This window comes from Brugia malayi (genome assembly GCF_000002995.4).
Source record: "Brugia malayi strain FR3 genome assembly, contig: Bm_v4_ChrX_scaffold_001, whole genome shotgun sequence".
In the NCBI taxonomy this organism is placed as follows: domain Eukaryota; kingdom Metazoa; phylum Nematoda; class Chromadorea; order Rhabditida; family Onchocercidae; genus Brugia; species Brugia malayi.
In genome coordinates, this window is record NW_025062479.1 from 22,379,678 (window position 1) to 22,399,762 (window position 20,085).

Consider the following 20,085-nt stretch of genomic DNA (forward strand, 5'->3'; position numbering starts at 1 on the left):
ATCACATAAATATATAACAATTGAGTAATTGTGTTAGTTATGCTTTTTTATTCACACAATAATGCCTTTTTATTCATAGAATAATAGATATCGACGATCACATGTATATTAGTTGTCAGTACATTGTTAAATTGAAAATTGTTTATGGTGAAATTTTAGATGATGAATTAATGCTAAATTTAATCAGTTACGAAATGCAATAATGGATATCAGTGAGAATGAGGAAAATGTGATACAAACGAAGGAGATCTATTCGATAAGGTTTGATTCGACGGATATCGACGATCATATACATTGCGCGTTTTGCTTCTGTGTTGATTGTCAGTACAATCGCTGTGCATTGCGTTCATGTCCCGAATGTCACGCAGTTTTGCATGGTTGTAAACTTGAAGATCATTTGCTAATTTGTGCTAAGGTTAGATTATTTTTATTTGATAAATTAGTTCTGTATATGAAGTTGTCAAGCTTTATTGAATTAGGCAAATTCCGAAAATGACAATTATACATGTAAGACGTAATCGTATGAATTAATCAGAACTGAAAATTTGATGGATAATGCCTTTATCTATCTTCAGGAATAGATATGAAGTAATTTGATAGTTAAGGTGGAAAAAACTGATGCATAGATGTTTTCAGCGACAATTTTTGCTATTTTGTAAAGATGTGTTTGCTGAATGTATTAAGCCTAAAAATGAATGGGAAGTGAATATTAAAAATTGATGAGAAAGATTTACTGTAGTTATATTTGTTATATTTGGCCTTCTTTGAAAACATTATCAAATATTAGGGAAAGCGTTGTTGTCTAATTCAATATTGGATACTCTTAGTACCCATTACGATTTCTACGTTTCATAGTGTATTTAATTATGATCATTGGTCTAGTTTTAGATAACAATACAGCTAATGCCTTTTAGAGACCGTAACAAAATATGCATTTGCATGAAAATTTTAAATTCGTAAAATTACTGGATCATTTTTGAATGCTGTTATGATTTAAGGCCTACGTTTCGTGCTTATGCGCAGCATTCGGTTGTCCAGTATTGTTACGACGTGATCGAATGTCACAGCATTTAAAGCATTGCTGTGCATCCGCAATATGTTGTGCGGTACAATGGAATAGACGAACGCTTAGTAATCACGCAAAACGTAAACTGAAACGTTTTGCAAAAGGTCTGGAACAATGGAAAGTGGAACCTGAAATAGATGACCGTGAAATTGATGTTTGTGCCGCACTGGTTGATCAGGTTTCTTTTCACGTCGGCTTACTACATTGAGATGGATTTAGATGTCAATTGACAAGAGTCAGTTTGTTTGCTTGAAGGTTTTGTTGTTGCAGAATTAGCATTCATTTTATATTTTAATTTTTTAATTTGCGGTTGTCTTTTAGTGAAAAATATTCTGTATTTTTCTTTTTCCTTTTTTTTTTAGGAAGCAGTTGTCGATTCTTATCAGATAAGTCGCAAAGACCGGAAACGTCTAACAGATTTCCAGAATCCATGTCATCCACTGATGCCACTGAGGTTATCGCTTGAAAAGTTATCTCGTTTTGCAGACGAAGACAGCAGTGACGAAGAAAACAGACAAAAGGTTTCCTGAAAAGCCTTTAGTTATAACTTAGTTTTCAGATTCAGATTGTCTGTCTGAGGTAATTCTATACATGTTTTAATGTACTAATGATAGTAATGTCGATGGATGCAATATAGAAGTTGAAAGATGGAGATATATTGAAAAATATAACTTATTATTCACTATACGTTTATTTCTATAGCTGTAAGTGATATGAAAATATCAAAAAAGCCCATCCATCTATTGATTGAAGGTGATAGTGAAATATAGACTAATATTATAATGTACAAGGATTTCATATATTCACTTGATTGATTTTCAGGAAATTCAGTTGAAACTTAAACGTTCTCCATTTGAAAATTGTTATTTGTGCAGACTTGATCCAGCTAGTCAGCATCTTCATGTATTAGGTAATATCAGTTTCGAAGAAAATGAAAAAACTCCGGTGGAAGTGATACCGCCAGTTAAAGTGTCACTTTTGCCTCCCTTCTACGAAATGAGGCATTTATGCGTAAGTTTTAAGAAGTAATATCTTCACCTATGAATGGCACATTTAATTTATTTAGCTTATGCATTGTCTTATCCAAAATCATTACCGATATATTTTCTGTTAGATGTACAGTATTTAAGAATCTGAATTCTACATTTTAATATGATCGCAAGAAAAAAGATTTTCTTATTTATTATCATTAGCAATAAGCAAAGCAATAAGTTACGGATCATTGAAAGCAATAAGTTAGGAATCATTGATAAGCTTGGAATTTCTATTAATTAAAAAAGTATAATAGTGAATTATCAATTATTATCTTTATTCATTATTTTCTATTTATAACGATTACATTTCAATATATATATATATCGAACTTCCTTCTGTTGTGAGATATATTTACTATTACATATTGTTTTCTCTGCTAATCTTGAACGCATATAATTTTAATTAACATTATAGCTGAATATTGGACGTGAACGTTTTTCGGTATTCGCACGAAAAGGTGAGAATATGCCATATGTTCAGAAAGGAATTTCGATATATACATTTTGCTGTAACGAAAGCTTTCGTCGTGATGAATATTGTACACATTATGAATTATCACATATGGGAATTGATGACTGCATAGTACGTTGTCCGATGTATATCGATGGATGCCCATTCTATTATTGCAAAGCTAAACCATGCTGGGGCGAATTAAGGTTTTTTGTTTGTTTATGTGTTATTTGGTCTTAAATTTGCTATCATTTATGTTTTTCATTACTGAAAACTTAGTTGTGATAACTCTGATTGTCTCTGGGATAAACGGCCTAAAAAGTCTCATATGTAATCAAATTCTTTACATTAGATTAATTGCTATTAAAAGATGCGTTAATAAGGTAATTTATGTTCATATTTTATAGCAGTTTTTGGTTTTTATAATTTTTCTCTTGTGTTACAAGGATAATTCTTTTCTTTGTTTTGAGATTAAAGATTTTTATGTTATTGATTAAAAAAAAAGTTTGCTTCATTTCATTCTTTCCAAAAAAAATTGTTTTTTTTTTTTTTTTGTTAAAACAGGTATAATCGCTATCTGAATTGTGTTGTTCATCGTCCACCCGAACCATCGGTTGTACGATCTAAGGGCTCACCATTGTATGATTTGCCACCAATAATGCTAATTGAAATTTTTCAATATTTGGATAGTGCATCATTGCGTTGTTTATCATCAACATGTAAACATATGCGATTGATGTGTTTCAAAATTGCTTCTGATTCTGCAATGGTACACATCAAATGGGAACGATCCGAAAGTGGAAATTGGTCAGAAAAATGTTTTGTAAGTTATTTCAAATTTGAATTTCATGAAAGCGATTGCATCGTATTATTTGTATTATTTGAGAGAAGCCGCTTTCCCCTAACTTTTTTTTCTAATACCGTCGTCAGAGTACAACTTTGCATAAAATAAATCGCTGTTATTTTCTCTGGGCTTATGAACAAAGCTGATGAATAAGTTAAGAACATGTATCAAATTTATGTGTGATTAGTTTTTATATAGGTATTTGGTCGAAACATTTATAGGATGCTGTAGAATTTATTAATTTGTAGTGATTAGAGAAGACGCCATATCAGGTAGATGCTTCTCTTTTTCAATTTTTTGCTTCCTATTTAATTATTTATCTAAGCTTATTCTCTAAACTGTTCTTTAATTAAAGACGGTAATCTCTATTTTATATTTCAGGACAAAATTTTATGAAAATACTTTCAATATTCTACATCAAATTAAAGGATTTTTTCTTTATAGATATGGGAATTCAGTAAATGTCAAAAGCGAATTAATAAATGGAAGAATGCGAGTACGACTGTCTTAAGCAGTCATTTGTCTGATTGTAAATTTAATGTTCCGGAAAAATTCAATCATAATCGTATCGCTTTACTTCCAGCTGTCAGACAGTCATTTTCGGAAACGATTCATCCTATTGGAGGTCGAAATCAACGCCGTATCGAGCAAATTGTGCAGTCTATTAGGCTTTGATTATTTCTTCGTGTATTTCTAGTGATACACACAAATAGCATAGTTTGTTTCGAAATTGTAAATTCTGCATCTTTTCATATGTTAACAGCCTTATTGAATTTTTAAAATTCGTTAAAAAACGCACAAAAATGATCAGCAAAAATTCCTTGTTTTTTTTTTTTTTTTTGCGTCTAACTATCTTGAAAAGAAATTAAGTTTCGACTTTTAGTACGAGTGTTTTAATGTCCCTTTCACTTTTGCTTTTTGAGATTCTTGAATTTTTTTAATAGACGCATGAAAGAAAAAGAGGGATATATTTTGCACTGCCTTTTATAGCAGTAAATGTTTAATGAAGAAAAGTGTGCAATTTTAGGTGCTAAGAATCATTCTGCATTTTATCATTATTATTATTTTTTTCTTCTACTATAGTAGGGTGTTATTTTTGATCTGTTTTTCGCTCGGCAGGTATTCAACAGGAAGTGCCATTGATAAACAAAATTCGGTTCAAATTCGTGTTTTGAATATTACAAAAAAAAAAAAATTATGATTTTTCTTAGCTTTTCTTCTTTTATTGACAGAGAAATGTTGGAAAAATTTCGTAGACAACTATAAATTATTTTCATTTAATTTAATGTTCAAACTTAATTCAGAAGTTAAATTTTCAACTTTATGTTTTGTTGAAAATATTCCGGTTCTATTACTTTTGTCAATTATTTCTCTTTTTCATCGTTTTGTATGCCTGCCTGTGTTTATTGTGCTTGTGATTTCATTCGAATCTCGGGTAATTTTTTTATAATTCTATTGAAATGAAATTGGAAGAAAAATATTAAAACTTTCTCTTCCCTTTTATTATATTGCATCATTAAATTATATTAAAAAAAATATTATTTTAACAAACACTACATAATTTCCTTCATTTTGTCATGCAACCCTAATTCTACGAAACCAATTTCTCACCTATCAAATTTCTTTTAATTTTTGTTTTTCAAATTAAATTTTTTTAGAAAAATTTTTTGGGAAAATTTGAGGCTTCTTTAGATATACATAGATATACTTTAATATGCAATTCTACATTTGTTGATGGAAGATGCTATTAGAAAAGTCACTCAAGCAATAATCATCGAAGCCATCGAATAAGCTTTTATTATTCCTACTGACCTTCTGTTAGCGATCATTAAAATTGACCTCTTAATTAAGAGTATTCTCACCTGCTAAGAATATTATCAGATTCATTCGGTGTAGTTTGATTTTGTGACTAATGATAGTGGTGTATACCATATTACTGTTTATTTCATCTTGACTCACCTATGTTGATTTATCTTCGAAGCGTAATCAAGTAAACATAGCACACACGCAGTCGATCATATTCAATTTCTTCGCTCAATTTTATTATTTTAATTAAAAAACGAAAAAAAAAAACAACCAAAGTGCATTTAATTCATCACAGAAAAGACTGGTAAGTAAATATAAAATAACACAAATTCAAAAATGTTAAGTCCATATAAATTTTGATATAAAATTTTGTCATTTAGCAATGTTTTTTTCTTCCTCGACATGCATTTCTTATTTATTTATTTTTTTTGAAATCAGGAAGAATTAGAAAAAAATTAAACTTAAAAGAATTTCCTTTTGCTACATTTATTTTACCATTCTCACTTTTCATTCTTTTTCGTATTCTTAGCTTTATTAAAATTACCGGAAAAAGTCTCAGAAAAAAAAAAAAAAAGAAATAATAGAGGAAAATGTGATGAATTCGAAAGATTTCATTTCTTTCTCTTTTTATTAATTTATTTTTTATTATATCACATTTATTAATAATATTAAATTAACTAACGATGTAATATATTTCGCCCAAAAAACAAAAAAAAAAAAAAAAAAAGAGAAAATGGGTTCTCTATTTTAGTATTGCTTTTTTTGGCCTTCAAAAAACTTGTTCTTTTTTTAATTTTTCAAATTTTAATTCACTTTTTTCTTTCTATTTCTTTTTTTTTTTTGAACACATGAAGAAAAAGTCATGTATAGATTTAAAAAAATAAAATGCGAAAATTCAATAGTGAGAAAGCGAAACTTTAGTAAGAAATATAATTAAGCTAAATTAATTAAACAATGACAATTTAATTGATTTTAAAATACATAATGAAAATTTTAAACAATATATTTATTATAATGAGAGAATTTCTATTTGAAATAAATAATTACTAAAAAGTATGATTGAACGGATTGATCGTTAACATTTCTATCATTTCATTACATTTTACAAATATTTCACCATTATTGTTTACTTTCACTTTTACCACTTATTTTTTTTTTTTAATTTTTATTTTTAATTTCTTATTTTTTCTATTTTCTTCCTTTTTTTAATGCTCTCTTTGTCAACAAACACACAAACACACACAAATATTTATGTATACTATCATTTTAGTGGAACATTAACCGAATTTTTTTTTTCCAATTTGTTCTTCTCGTCTGTTCCTTTTTCACTAATCATATATCAATGAGAAGAAACAAAAATGAAATCAATTAAAAAATTTCTTTGAACTAAGTCAAAAATGTTTTAATTTTTCCACTTTTGATATTGAAAAAAGAATTCGTTACCTTTTAGCCTTATAATTTGCAATTAATTTGATATATAAATGAGAATAATATGTATTTTACATTTAATTTAATTATTTTATATGATAATTTAATTTGTTGTGCAGTTAAATACTAATGAAACTTATTGAAAAAAATATTTTTAAAGTTATTTCATAACAATTTTTATTCCGTTTTATAATTCAACGTTATTAATATTTGCTAATTTATTATTGTTTACGTCTTTTATCATTGTTTAATTATTATTATTATTTGTTATTTATATCAATATTAATAAAATATCAATATTTCCTATAAATTTCAAAAAATTACAGTTATGTTTATGAACAAAATATAAATATTTCCTATAAATTTTAAAAATGATTTTATTTAAAATAACAAAAAAAAAATAGTGCAATTTTTTTTTTTTTTTTGCAAAGATGTTTTATTAATGATTTACCAACATGAGACGTAATTTTGTTTAAAATTTGCAAAAAAAAAAAAAAAAAAAGAGTAATTGGCGTAATTTCTTCCCTTTACAATGATATTTTATTAATGAACCAACTTTTTTTTATTTTAATTTTTTTTTAAATAAAATTTAATGATAAATACCGTCGTTTTTGTTCGTAATTTTGACAAAATTATGTTATCTTGGTTGAAAATTTACGTTCGAGAGGATGCATTTCAATAGTTTCAATCATTCCTAAAATTGTCTCTTTTTTTTTTTTTTTTTTTTAAATCAGTTCATCGTAAAAAATTACCTATTTTTCGTAAAACTCTTCATTTAAAAACCTCATTATTTTTTTTTTTCATTTTTCATTATTTTCATTTTCATTAAATGAATATGCAAGAAATGAATAACAAAATTGTTTAGGAAAAAATATTATCTTGCTAGAACGAATTATGAAAAGTGAGCTAACTTTTTTTACCTATCTTTCATAAAATTATCTGACACTATGAAAGGTAATAACTTACCTGGGAGATTCGGCTGCAAATGAGTTCTCATGAACTATTGATTAGCAATTTTTCAAAAGCTTGTCTAATTAATTTACAGTAAATCTAAAATGATTGTATTTTTGCTCGTTATATATCAACAAGTAATCATAAATTGTTAAATCTAAAAACTGATAGTGTAAATTGAAATGTTTTGAAAAATTTAATGTGGTTTTGTGTAGGATTTTATCAATAAAAAATAAGCAAAAAATTTTTTGAAAAAAATTGCAATTGTTTTCTTGTGACAATTAAAATAGTTTATTTTGTTATTTGAATTGTTTAAACGAATTTTATTGTTCATATTCTGATTCAATCTTTTAATTTATAATTTAAATTATGCGTACATATTTTGAAAATATTATAATGGAAAGCTACGAAAATTTCTTTGCTAGTATTTGTTCCATACTACACTTTTGTCAAATTTACTTCATTTTATAGTATTGAATTAACTTTGTCTGCTATTTTATTTTATTCAGAATGCAAAATTTAGTTTTCGTTGACGAAATTCTTCAATTTCTATTATTATCAATAATTAAACTTCATCTTCAATTAATGAAGTTGCCCAAATTAGATAATCCTTATGAATCCAGTCGAATAATATATCATTAAAAGTGAATTACATAAGTAAAAATATTTGTGCAGAAAATTCGCAATTGTTGCATTTTTATGACATAATCGCTTATTTTTTAAAACAAAAGAAAAAACAAATACAATTACAATATTTATATATTGTGTTTTTACAAAGTAAGTAAATATAATTCTGTGTAAAATACAAAAAAATTGCACCATGTTTACATTATTTGTTTTCATAGGACAAATATGCTACAAAAAAGTCTACAAATTACCGTATCTGTGTACAATAACTTTACAAGTATAAAATTAAATAATCTTTGTTTATTTTAAAAACAAAATATTCCATAATATAATTCATTTTTTGACATTTTGCTTATATATAGCCTAGCTATATACGGTAGCTAATACCGCATACAATAGTTAATATCGTACTATGTAATTACTTTGTTTCGTCTTTTTTTTTGGAAAATAAATTTTGCTCCTAATTTTTATTTTTTATGCTTGAAAAACTTTCATATTTTCTCATTAAAAAAATTTTTCTTTGCTCATATTTTTACCACAATTGAGATTGATAAAATTAAATGATTTGTTGCTAAAGGATCGATTGAAAGAAAAATAAAAAAGTTTTAGATGTTTGCATTTTGAAGAATTTTCGAAAATTCAATTCAAAATCGGACGAATGAAGTTAAATTTCTTTCTTACCTTTAGCGTCAATAAATTTCAGTTGTTCATATGTCAAAAATTTAGAAGCAATAAAATGTGTTATATAATTTATCATATAATTTTATTATTAGTAGTGCTTTATGCTAACAACATTTTATCTATTATATGCAACTTTTTTTTTTTTGAAAAAAAGATTTTCAAATCTGAAACACTAAACATTAATATCAAACATTAATAAATATTTTAAAGAATGATTAAGATATTTAAAAATGTGAAATGTTCATCTATAATATACTATGTATATAGAAACACATATATATGTATTTTAAATATGGAATATTTTGAAAAATAAATTTTTCATTTTTTTACCTTTGTTTGCATATAGTAATACCGTGTACGGTAACTAATATCGTACACGTGTAGCTAATACCGTATACAGTAACTTATATCGTACTACGTGCTACGTAATAAGTATTATGTAACCTTAAGAAATAGAAATTGAGCGCATTTTCTTTTTATTAAATTTCATATAAATTTAATTAATTCCATAAATTTTGATTATGTTTTGTCATCTAAAACATTTTGCTGTCAACTATATGTTTTGTCATTTTTATATCGTTTTACGGAAAAAAAAATTCCGAAATCGCCCAATTATTAATTTTATTTAGTATTATGAAGAATTTAATTCAAACTTTATAATCTATGCAACTGATTGGTTATCAAATTTATGTTCAATTTATTATTAAATGTAATTTAACTGTAACTGGGATAAATGGATCAACTTTGGCTTGTTTTACTGCTTCAGCTATCATTCATGAAAACTATTTCAATTCGAACAAAATGTCCGTTATGCATTCGTTATAGACATTTTGAGCAGAAGGTATCCATCATTTACAATTACAAATAATTCGTAAAATTTAATTTTTTCCGATTATCATTCCGAAATTTGAGTTTTTTGTTACTATTATGATGAAATTTAAATTTCACCATCATCATGATAAAATTTTGATTATGATCTATTGTGAAATAAACTATAGTAAACTTTGGTTTTCTTTTTTTTCAGTTGACATATTGGAATTAAATTTTTTCTGATTGATAAGTGGGAAAAAGTTCAAAATTCTATTTTTGTATACGAAAAATTTTTCCTCTCTTTTCCATAATAATTTATTTTAACTTGGAAAGTTCAAATTGCAATTTCTTTTTTCAAAATTTATTTCAAAAATTTTATTAGCTATATGTACACACATAAAAGTCACATATAAAGATAACGATAATAAACAGAAATTTTACTTCATCTATTTCTAATAACTATTTAAAATTTATATTCAAAATATTTCCGGTTAGGATGCATTATAGTTTATATAAAAAGTAAAACATAAAAATTTTAACATCAGCTTATTTATAATAAGTATTGTTTAAATTGAAAATTTCTTTTAAAATTATTCAAAATTAAAACAAGATAAATTATAATTTTTAGATGATTGAACAATGTCCGTGTGTGAAGCCACCCGGTAGTAATGAATGTTTATCATATGATAATCGTTTACAAGCAGCAAACATTGACGAAGCGTTGCATACATTTCCGGATCTATCTAGTATGACAGAAAATGCATTACCGCTAGTTTCGGATGAGAGTAAAATTATGATGAAATCTGTTTTACAATTTTCGCTTCCACAAAAAACGGTAGTAAAAAGAATTTTTTAATATTTAATTAAAAAGAGAGAATTTAATTTATTCATTTGCTAGGATTATTGCTTAATTAAAATGTTTCATTATGATTTGCTTTTTAATAACTTTCAATTTGATCCATTCTTTTTATTTTTTTTTTTTCTATTTCCTATTTGAAATTACTTTCAATTAATTAATTATGATGTATGTTATTTGAGGCATTATGTTGAAATAAAGAATGTTATTTAGGTCAAATGAATAATGTAGAAAGATTAGCGAGTTGAATTTAAATAAAATTTTCAACTATTTAAAACTTCATTGGTTTATGAATATGTTGAAAAAAAAAAAAGTGTCAAACATACAAAAATTTATATGTAAAATCATTAATATATTTCATTAAGTAAATGATAATAATTTTTAATTCAAACAAATAATACTGAAAGATTATCAAATTAGATTTAAATGAAATTTTAGATTTATAAAACTCCGAAGATGTATAGATGTGATGGAAAAGAATGTCAAGCATGCAAACTTTTAGTCACCAATGCATTCCACCGAGCGAATGATAATAATTTCCAGGCAGATAGCAGCGCTATCACTCAATTATCAGTTGACATCGATGAATCATTGTGCATGAAAAATCGGTCTATTTCAAGAAATGCAGTAAAATTTTATTTTATTCAGCAAATTAAATTTTGATCAAAATTATTTTCAAAGAAAAAACAAAAAGCAAAGAGAAGAAAAAATAGTGCGCTGAGTCATATCAATTGATTAATTGAAAAATTTATTTCAATTTTTCAAAGAAATATTTAAAAGATTTTGCAGATATTACTTCGTTTTTTTTTTTTTTTTTTCTCCTTTTTAGAAAAAGTATCAGTTAATTTTAAAGATTAGTTTAAAATGTGATCGTTTTTATTTAAAAGATATGGAAAAGTCATTTTTTTAAAAAAAAAAAAAAAAAAAAAAAAAAATTAATTATGATAAATATTGATTATACATAGAAAGGTAATTTGTAAGTGAAATAATTTAAAAGGTAAATGATGGAATTGAAAATGCTACTGTAACTGAAGAATTGCCAGCTCATATAGAAGAATTCATTAGCTTATTAAAACCAAAAGTACGAAAACGAAGGAACTGGAAAGAATCAAAGCAAAAATGTAAACTAATTTATTGATTATTAATAAATAACATTGCTTTCTTTTTTACCTAAAATAAATTAAAAATTAAGAATAAATTTATATTAATTATCTGAGAATTTTTTATTTTTTAAATCAAATATTTTAATTGTTATAAAAAAATTATCCTTTTTAAAAAGATTATTTTTATTTTTTTTAAGCAAATAATTGCATCATAGCTAAATGACTAATTTAACTGTAACATATTAATTACTGAAAACAAAAGTAATGAATAAAATTTAAGCAAAATTTAAGCGACTGTAATATTCAATTAAAAAATAAAAAAAAATTTTCAAATTTTTAACTCATTATTTTTAGCTTTTCATAAAATTATATATACTGCTAGAAACAAAAAATTATTATTTATAGTTTTTTTTTTTTTTTGCTTAAAATTTGATAAAAATTCGATAAAGAACAAATGCATTTAGTTTTATGAATTTTAATTTAAATAATATGAAATTAAAAATATTTCATCGTATTTTTTAATATTTTCTTTCAATTATAGTATTGGGTTCAGCAATAACGATTAGTTGTAATTATAAAAAAGGTGAAGAAATTGTACAAGGTTGGACCGGATTGTGTAATTTATGTTGGCAATGGAGAAAGCTACCGGCTAATTATTTTCCGGTTTTGCTTAATGAAGTTTCATGTGATACCAGTGATGTGGGATGTCTTTCAGGTTTTATATTTATTTGTTTGTTTTTTCTTTTTTGCTTTTTCTTCATTTAATGATGCTTATTATATGTAAAAATAAGTGAAAAAGTTTTAGTTTAATTCTTTAAAATTTAAAAAACATTCATTTCTATTCATTAATTTATATATTTTTATATTTTATCAATTATTTCGATGATAGTATTAAACTAAATTTATTCATCCTTTCTTTTCTTCAATCTCTAAATTTTTGTTTGGGAAAAATTTTAAAACAAAAAAAAATTATTCCTTTTGAAATTAATGAATTAGTTTGAAAAAATTTAGTTTGATAATTTAAAAAAAAAAAATTGATAAATAAAAAAAACAAAATAAAATCATGGTAGTCTAAGTAAGACAAAAATAAAAGAGACTAAACTAATTACTTAAATAATTGATAATCCTTTATTTAAATTTCATTGATGTTTAATTCATTTCTTAATATTAAATCATTTTTCCCTCTTCTCTTTTTTTGATAGTTAGAAAAAAAAAAAAAAAAAACACTTCACTAATTATAAATTCAGGTTTTGGTAATTGTCGCCCAGTGATGCGTACCATAAATGTTCTCCGTAATGCGGGTACCCAAAAATCTACCCGATGGGTACAGGAATCAATCAATACAATATCAGCCTGTGAATGCCAGGTGGAAATTGGAACTCCGTTACATTCACTTGTTTTACGTTAAATTAAACTTTTTCCCACTTTTTTCTTTCTATTTAATTATTATTTGTGAAATTTTAGAATTTTAACTAATCAAATTTTTGTAAATATATTTTTTGAACCTTTTTTTTTTGTTGATTTTAATTATTATTATTATTATTAGCAGAATAATATGTTAATCTAATTTACTATTATTGTTACCCATAATTTTATATAATTATTTGGTTATCATTTGACAATTGGCTCGTTAATATTAATTCATTGAATTATTGTTCATGCTATAATCATTGCTACTCATCGTTTTCTTTGTTTATTTTAAATTGTAAGCAATTTAAATTATCAAAAAATGAAAAATGTTCCGATATATAACTTTTTATTGCTATCTAAAAAAAGGATGCATAATTTTATTAGCAAAATTATTTTAATTATTTCATTTCTCTTAATTCAAAAAGCAATATTTTAGTTCAATGTTTTTATTAATTCATATACATATATATTTTTTTTTGCCAATATTTTATTGTTATAGAAAGCAAAAAAAAAAAGTATGTTACTCAGGTATAAAAGATTAAAGGTTTTTACTCTACTGAAACTCTCAAAGGTTTATTGCTTTAAAAAAGCTTTTACAATATATTATTTACGAAATTTAATGTAACTTATTTTAAAATGAGTGTTTTTTTTTTTTCAAATTGATTATATATAATTAATTAGAAGGAAAAAAAAAAACGGACAGTAACATTTATTTGCTCAACGTATATGTTCCGAAATTTAAAAAAAAAAAAAATATGCGCAATTTTTTTTTATTGCTATATGCTTATTTTCTAATTTGGTTTAAATATTTAAAAATTATTTTCGAAATGCTTCCTGCTGCTATAAATTTTAGCCATTTTTCTTCTATTTTATTTGCTTTCATATATTGTAATTAGTAGTTATAAAATAAATTAAATTTCTTGATGAAAAGATGAAATTTTATTTCTATCAATAAAATTCTATTTTAAAAATGTAATTAAACTTTTTTTTTGGTATTATTATTTAATCATTTATAACCTTCAAAAAAGTCATAGTAATATAAATAACACATTTGCTATTTCATTGTTTACGACTATTTTTTTTTTTTTTTTTTTTTTAAGCTGAAAGCATTGAAAGTTTGGAATTGAACAAATGAATAATTATTATAATTTAGAAGCAAACGAAACGATTATTATTACTTTTTTTTTTTTGTTAAATTTTTTGTATTATGAATGCGTTTAATGTGTTATAAGCGATGCTTAAAAACTTTACACTTAAATAAAAGTAAGTATTTCATTTAATATATCAATAAAAAAAATTTTTTTTTTTTAAAGAAATTCAAAGAAATCAAATTTTGCATTGTAATATGAAAATTTACAAATTATTACAATCACATTTTGTTAAATTTCATTTTTAACAACTAACAAAAATATGAATGTATTCTAATAAACTTTTTTTCATTACTACAAATTGATTTCAGTTCATAATTTCAAAATTAATTCGACAACTAAAATTCACATTGTTAAGTTTTTTTTTTTTTTTTCTATCACTTTATCACATTACTTATATCTTTTATCACTAAGTTGATTTAAAAATAAGTTAGAGAAAAGACTGAAAATATAAATTTTTAGTTTTTTAAGAAAAATAAATTTAAATTTTTCATTCATTTAGAGTATTAAAAAGAAACAAAAAGGAAAGGAAAAAAAAAATGAATTTTGAAGAATTTTTTATATTACAATTTAAATACAAGGATTGTTGGAATAAAAAGAGAGAGAGAGAGAGGGAGAGAGAGAAAAAAAAATCGCATTATTCTTTCGAATTTTATCATATATGCCGGATTTGGGAACAAACTTAATTCAAATAAATTTGTCAAACGTCAAATCTATTTTATTTATTTGTTGTTGTAGTTGTTATTGTTGTTTATTGTTGATGTTATTGTTGTCATTGTAATTGTCGTTTGTTTCTTTTTTATTGATTCCTCAGTCGATTTTGAAGAATATTCCATCTATAAAAATTTAAATTTGGAAATGAAAATTATTGCTAACAGATTTTGAATGATATAAGTAAATAAAATAATTTTAAAAAATTTGAAAAAATTGCAAGAGAAAATATGAAAGAAAAACCCAAGATGAAATCGTTTTTGAATCGGTTCCGGCATTTTTGATATTTGCGCATCATCAGGAATTGCAACTTGATCATCGTCACCAATCATAATTGGCCAACCACTGATGATGTATCTATGACAATAATTAAGTATATAATAATTAATTATTTATTTCATTTCTTTTTCTTTAATTATAATTCAATTATATTCTAAATTAATATTTCAATGAAATTTCTGATCAATTCGTTAAATATTGGCATTGATAACATAATTTTTTAATTTTAACAGAACTATTAAGATGATAACATTTATTTTTGTAGAAAAGTAAAATAATTGATAAAATTAAAAAAATTATGATCATAATAAATAACTAAATAAGAAATGAATTAAATGGATGAAAGAATGAATTTAAAAAGAAATAAATAAATAAATCAAAAAATAAGTAAATAAAATACTCAAAATAATATAAAAAAATAAATAAAGAAATATTAATAAACAAATGCAAGAATATTTTACAAATCTTTCTCTATTTTTTTTTTTCAAATACGATAATATCATTTGCATATTTACTGCTAATTTTTTTTTCAAATTTAATTAGTCTATCATTCGTCTTTCTAATGATAAATTTGAAATTTTCGTAAGTCAGACAATAAATAAAATACGATTGATTGATAAACTTACGGTCTATGGTGATAAGCTGATAATTGCATTGTTATCATGCAAAAGACAACCATTGTTAACAGATATGTATTTCGCATTATTAACATTTATGTTTCTGCAAAATTAATTATTTGTAATTTAGTATTTAATTTTTGTTAACAGAATTATTCAATTGAATTTAAGTGATATAAAGAATGAAAGAAAATCATTTTAAAATTACTGAATCATTAAATTTATAAATCAGTGAATTTTGTGAAAATTTTATAATTCTTTAACTTATATTATTCGATTAAATTGCAAATGGAATAAATTTGAAGGAAATTTGAAATTACTTTCAATTCTAACAATGTATCATTAATAAAACATTTGATTACTATTTACATTTTATGATAATTAATTGATAAATTAATTTCTCTCTCATTTTTTTCCCCTATAAACAAATAAATAATATAAAATTAATATAATAATTAATGTTAATTTTCAAAAGTATAATTTTTCAAAAATTGCAATCTATAAAGATATTAGAGGGTAGTAGCAAGTGGAATACTAATGAATCAACGATTGTTGGAAGTGAAAATATGAAATGTGCCGAAAAATATTTCATTGTCATTGCTATTTGGCTAATGATTGATGAATTTGCACCTTAATTAGTGCAAAAATAAAAAAAAAAAAATGCAAATTCAAGTTAATTCAATTGGTAAAAATTAAAAAATTTTATTAAAATCCAAAATTTAATTCTGTTTTTCATTAATTCAATTAAATTTATTTTATATTATTTTGATAAATATAATAGCAAATAATATGATACCAAGAAATTGAAATTGTAGTTAATTAGTGAATGCTCAAGAAAATGTAATATATTTGAAATGTTCAATTTTAATTTACATAATTTTTTTTTAGTTAATGAAATTTTGATCATAAAATGTCAAACAAATTCAAATGTTCTTTAATTTTTTTTTTTTTGCAATTTTGTTTCAATTAAATGTATTTAATTTAAAAAATAAGTGCTTTTTTTTATAAACTAAGAAATTGTAAAACAAAAAAAAAAAAAGCATTTAATTATTTTTAAATTAAATACAAATTACTGTAATGAAAAATTTCACATTTTGATACTAAAAGTTTTAAAGTTATATTATTTGTAATTATAAGTTAATGAAAATTTATAATATAAAAGCAAGCAAAAAAGAAAATGGATTGTTGTTAATTTGTTTATCAAATTAATTACATACAAACAAATAATGTTTTATAAATATTTTAATTGAATAAATTTAATTTCAATTTAATTTGTGCTTATTTAAGCAAAGAAAAAGCTTTCTAATAAAATAGGAAATTGCAAAATGAAACAAATTATTGTAAATATAGAGAAAAAATTGAATTATTTGATAATTTTAAACGAATTACTACTTTTTTTTTCCATAATAATTTTATTCTTTTCATAATTATTTTAATTTAAAATTTTAAACAATGTCTTATAAATTATTATAAATGAATAAATTTTGTGTTTAATTAAGCAAAAAAAAAAAAAAATTTTTTTCTAAGAAAATAAGAAATTATTAAATAAGTTAAAATATTATAAATATAGAAGAAAAATTAAATTCATTCATAATTTTAAACGTTTTCAATTAGGAATGATTTAAATAATAAAAAAGCAGAAAAATTCATTGCTCACAAACACACACAATCACAGTTATATATATTTGCTATTTGAAATGAAATTTGAAAAATAAGTGTTTAAAACTGGCAAAACTTAACCACCCATTACTATTAACAAAAGCATAATTACATACTTTAGTAAATGTCTTTGATTATCATTTTTTTTTTTTATATTTTTCCTTCAAAATTTTAAACAAATAAAGAAAAGAATTTTTTTTTGTTTTCACTATGCAAAATGTTATTCATTAAAATTTGACAAAATTTTCAAAATTTGAAGAGAGCACTTTTTTGTGATGATGAAAGAAAAAACAAAAAAGAAAAGGATGGAAATCTTTTGAGAAATAAAAATAAACTCAAATATGTTTTATAAAAAATATATTCAAATGAATGATAATTAATAAATAAATAATTTAATAAGCAGATAAATTGAATTTTGTGCGTTGTTTGTGTATGCTTAATTAATTAAAAAAAAAAAAATTGTTTAATTAAAGAATTATTTTTCAATTATATCAAATTGTATAGCAGAAATTAAATTATGTGAAAAGAAAACAAAAATAAAAAAGTAATTTTATGTTGTTTAATATTATTATTGTTATTATTACCAAATCGTATCATATCATACATATTTCTGATAATATTACAAATATATGTTATAATTGTTTTAATATATATTGCTGAGTATTTGATGTAGTATTTTTTAAAAATTTTGACAGGATTTTTTAATATTTTTCTTATGTTTTTTTATATTTTTGATAAGATTTTTCGATATTTTTGTATGATTTTTTAGTATTTTTGTTATAATTTTTCAATATTTTTGATAAGATTTTTTAATATTTTTGATAAAAATTTTAAATATTTTTGTATGATTTTTTCGATATTTTCGATATGATTTTTTAAATATTTTTGATACGATTTTTAAATAATTTTGATAAGATACTGATTATTCAATCTGACATTTTTGGGCGATATTATCAGTTATCAGATATGATACTTTTCATATTTAATATTCGATATTATATGGGCGATATTTTGTTTGTGCAACTTTACTACTATTTAATATCGTTCGACGTTTTTGATATGATAATGAATGTGTGATATAATCTTACTGAACATCATAAACTGATATGTTAGTGTTTCTAAATAACTTTATCAGTGATCTGGTATAGTCTTACTAATTATATGATATGATGTGATATGATGTTTCTGATATAATTGATAAATCGATTTATAATCCATCAATTTATCTATTCGTCAAGGAAGCAATTATCACTAATCATTAAATGTTATCATCAAACTTTAACATTTTTCTTATCTTTAAAACAACACATTAATTTTGCATTTGCATTTTCAATCTTTTATATTATGCTAATTTAATTCATCGTCATCTTTCTTTTTTCCATTCTTCTATTTCATATTTATTTATTTCTACATTTTAAACAAATAACTTCCGGTTTTCCTGTTTCCTGATCCTGACACTCGCTTTTTTCTCACTTTCTTTTCGGTTAATTTTTTTTTCTTTCTTTCTATTATTCCTTTTGTCATATCTTTTTTGCTTCAATGCCTGCATTTTCATTTTTTTTTTACTGCTAAAATCAATGCACTTATTTTGAAAGTATTTGAATGATTGAAGAATAAGCGCAAAGGGAGCAACAATTGAGGAAAAAAGAAGTATAATAAGGACAAAGTGAAGGAAAAAAAGTAAAATAAAATAAAATGAAATTAGCTAAGAAATTATTTCACATCTCTCTCTCTCTCTCTTTTACTATTTATTCATTATTTATCTTTTCATGCTCCTTAATAGACTTTTTATTGATTATATTTTGTTGTTTTAAAACTTTATCCCAAAGCTCTAGAAATTTTAGACTTTTTTTTATCGATTTTTTCTTTCCTTTTCTTTCATTTTCCTAACCATTACAAATAACAATAACAATAAAACAATTTAAAAAAAAAAAAAGAAATCTAGCAATGACAATAACAATAATACCAACTACAATAATATCAACAACAATAACAACAACAGCAACAACAATAACAATAACAACAGCAAATTCTATTTTCGTTTTATTTTTATTGATTCCACTTAAAGAATACTTCTAATATTCCATTTCTCTCCTCATTTCATCCTTCCACTTTTACTCTTTCATTCTCTCTAAATTCTTTTCCATTTATTTTTATTTTCAAAGATAACAACAAAATTGTGTTGCGTAAGCTTCTGAATTAGCTTCTGAGCTTATTTAGAGTAAATCCTATTTTCCATACTTTTACAACATCAAAAATCATTGCACAAACATTTAAACATATATCAGTTTTATCAGCTCATCATCATCATCTCATCCTTTCCAATTTATCTTTTCACTTCAATAAATATATCAAAACAATATTTCCTTTTTTTATTAATAAATATTTCAAAAAAAAAAAAAAAATGGATGGTTAAATTAATAAATTATACTTTTAATCCAAAAAGTAAAATTAGCACAAAAAAAAAGGAAAGAAAAAAGAATTTTATCACAAACAAAAATAGAAATAAATCATTTTACATCTGAAATATTTCCTTTTTTTTTTTTGTATTCAAAAATCATATTTTATACTTTAAAGAAAAAAAAAATGTTTTCAACATTCAAT

The 20,085-nt window shown here is 23.2% G+C and overlaps 3 protein-coding genes across 4 annotated transcripts; 2 read left to right on the forward strand and 1 right to left on the reverse strand.

Moving 5' to 3' along the window:
• Positions 1-202: 202 nt before the first annotated feature.
• Positions 203-4,070, forward strand: Bm2130 (F-box domain containing protein; the record flags this gene model as incomplete). The annotated part of the gene is made up of 7 exons (XM_043075773.1): positions 203-415; positions 999-1,244; positions 1,429-1,587; positions 1,889-2,077; positions 2,516-2,757; positions 3,116-3,374; positions 3,840-4,070. The coding sequence occupies 7 exons, from the start codon at positions 203-205 to the stop codon at positions 4,068-4,070; spliced, it is 1,539 nt and encodes a 512-aa protein (XP_042931707.1).
• A 5,551-nt stretch (positions 4,071-9,621) lies between these two features.
• On the forward strand, positions 9,622-13,065 carry Bm18064 (Uncharacterized protein; the record flags this gene model as incomplete). Of its 2 annotated transcripts, none has more annotated exons than XM_043075774.1 (6): positions 9,622-9,729; positions 10,327-10,533; positions 10,993-11,181; positions 11,552-11,675; positions 12,199-12,372; positions 12,905-13,065. In XM_043075774.1, the coding sequence occupies 6 exons, from the start codon at positions 9,622-9,624 to the stop codon at positions 13,063-13,065; spliced, it is 963 nt and encodes a 320-aa protein (XP_042931708.1). The 2 variants fall into 2 exon arrangements, with proteins under 2 accessions (XP_042931708.1, XP_042931709.1); XM_043075775.1 differs by having other exon boundaries at positions 11,098-11,181.
• A 1,949-nt stretch (positions 13,066-15,014) lies between these two features.
• Bm76 (Uncharacterized protein) lies at positions 15,015-15,917 on the reverse strand (the record flags this gene model as incomplete). Its single annotated transcript, XM_043075776.1, has 3 exons — positions 15,015-15,051; positions 15,170-15,283; positions 15,832-15,917. The coding sequence occupies 3 exons, from the start codon at positions 15,915-15,917 to the stop codon at positions 15,015-15,017; spliced, it is 237 nt and encodes a 78-aa protein (XP_042931710.1).
• Between the last annotated feature and the right edge of the window lie 4,168 nt (positions 15,918-20,085).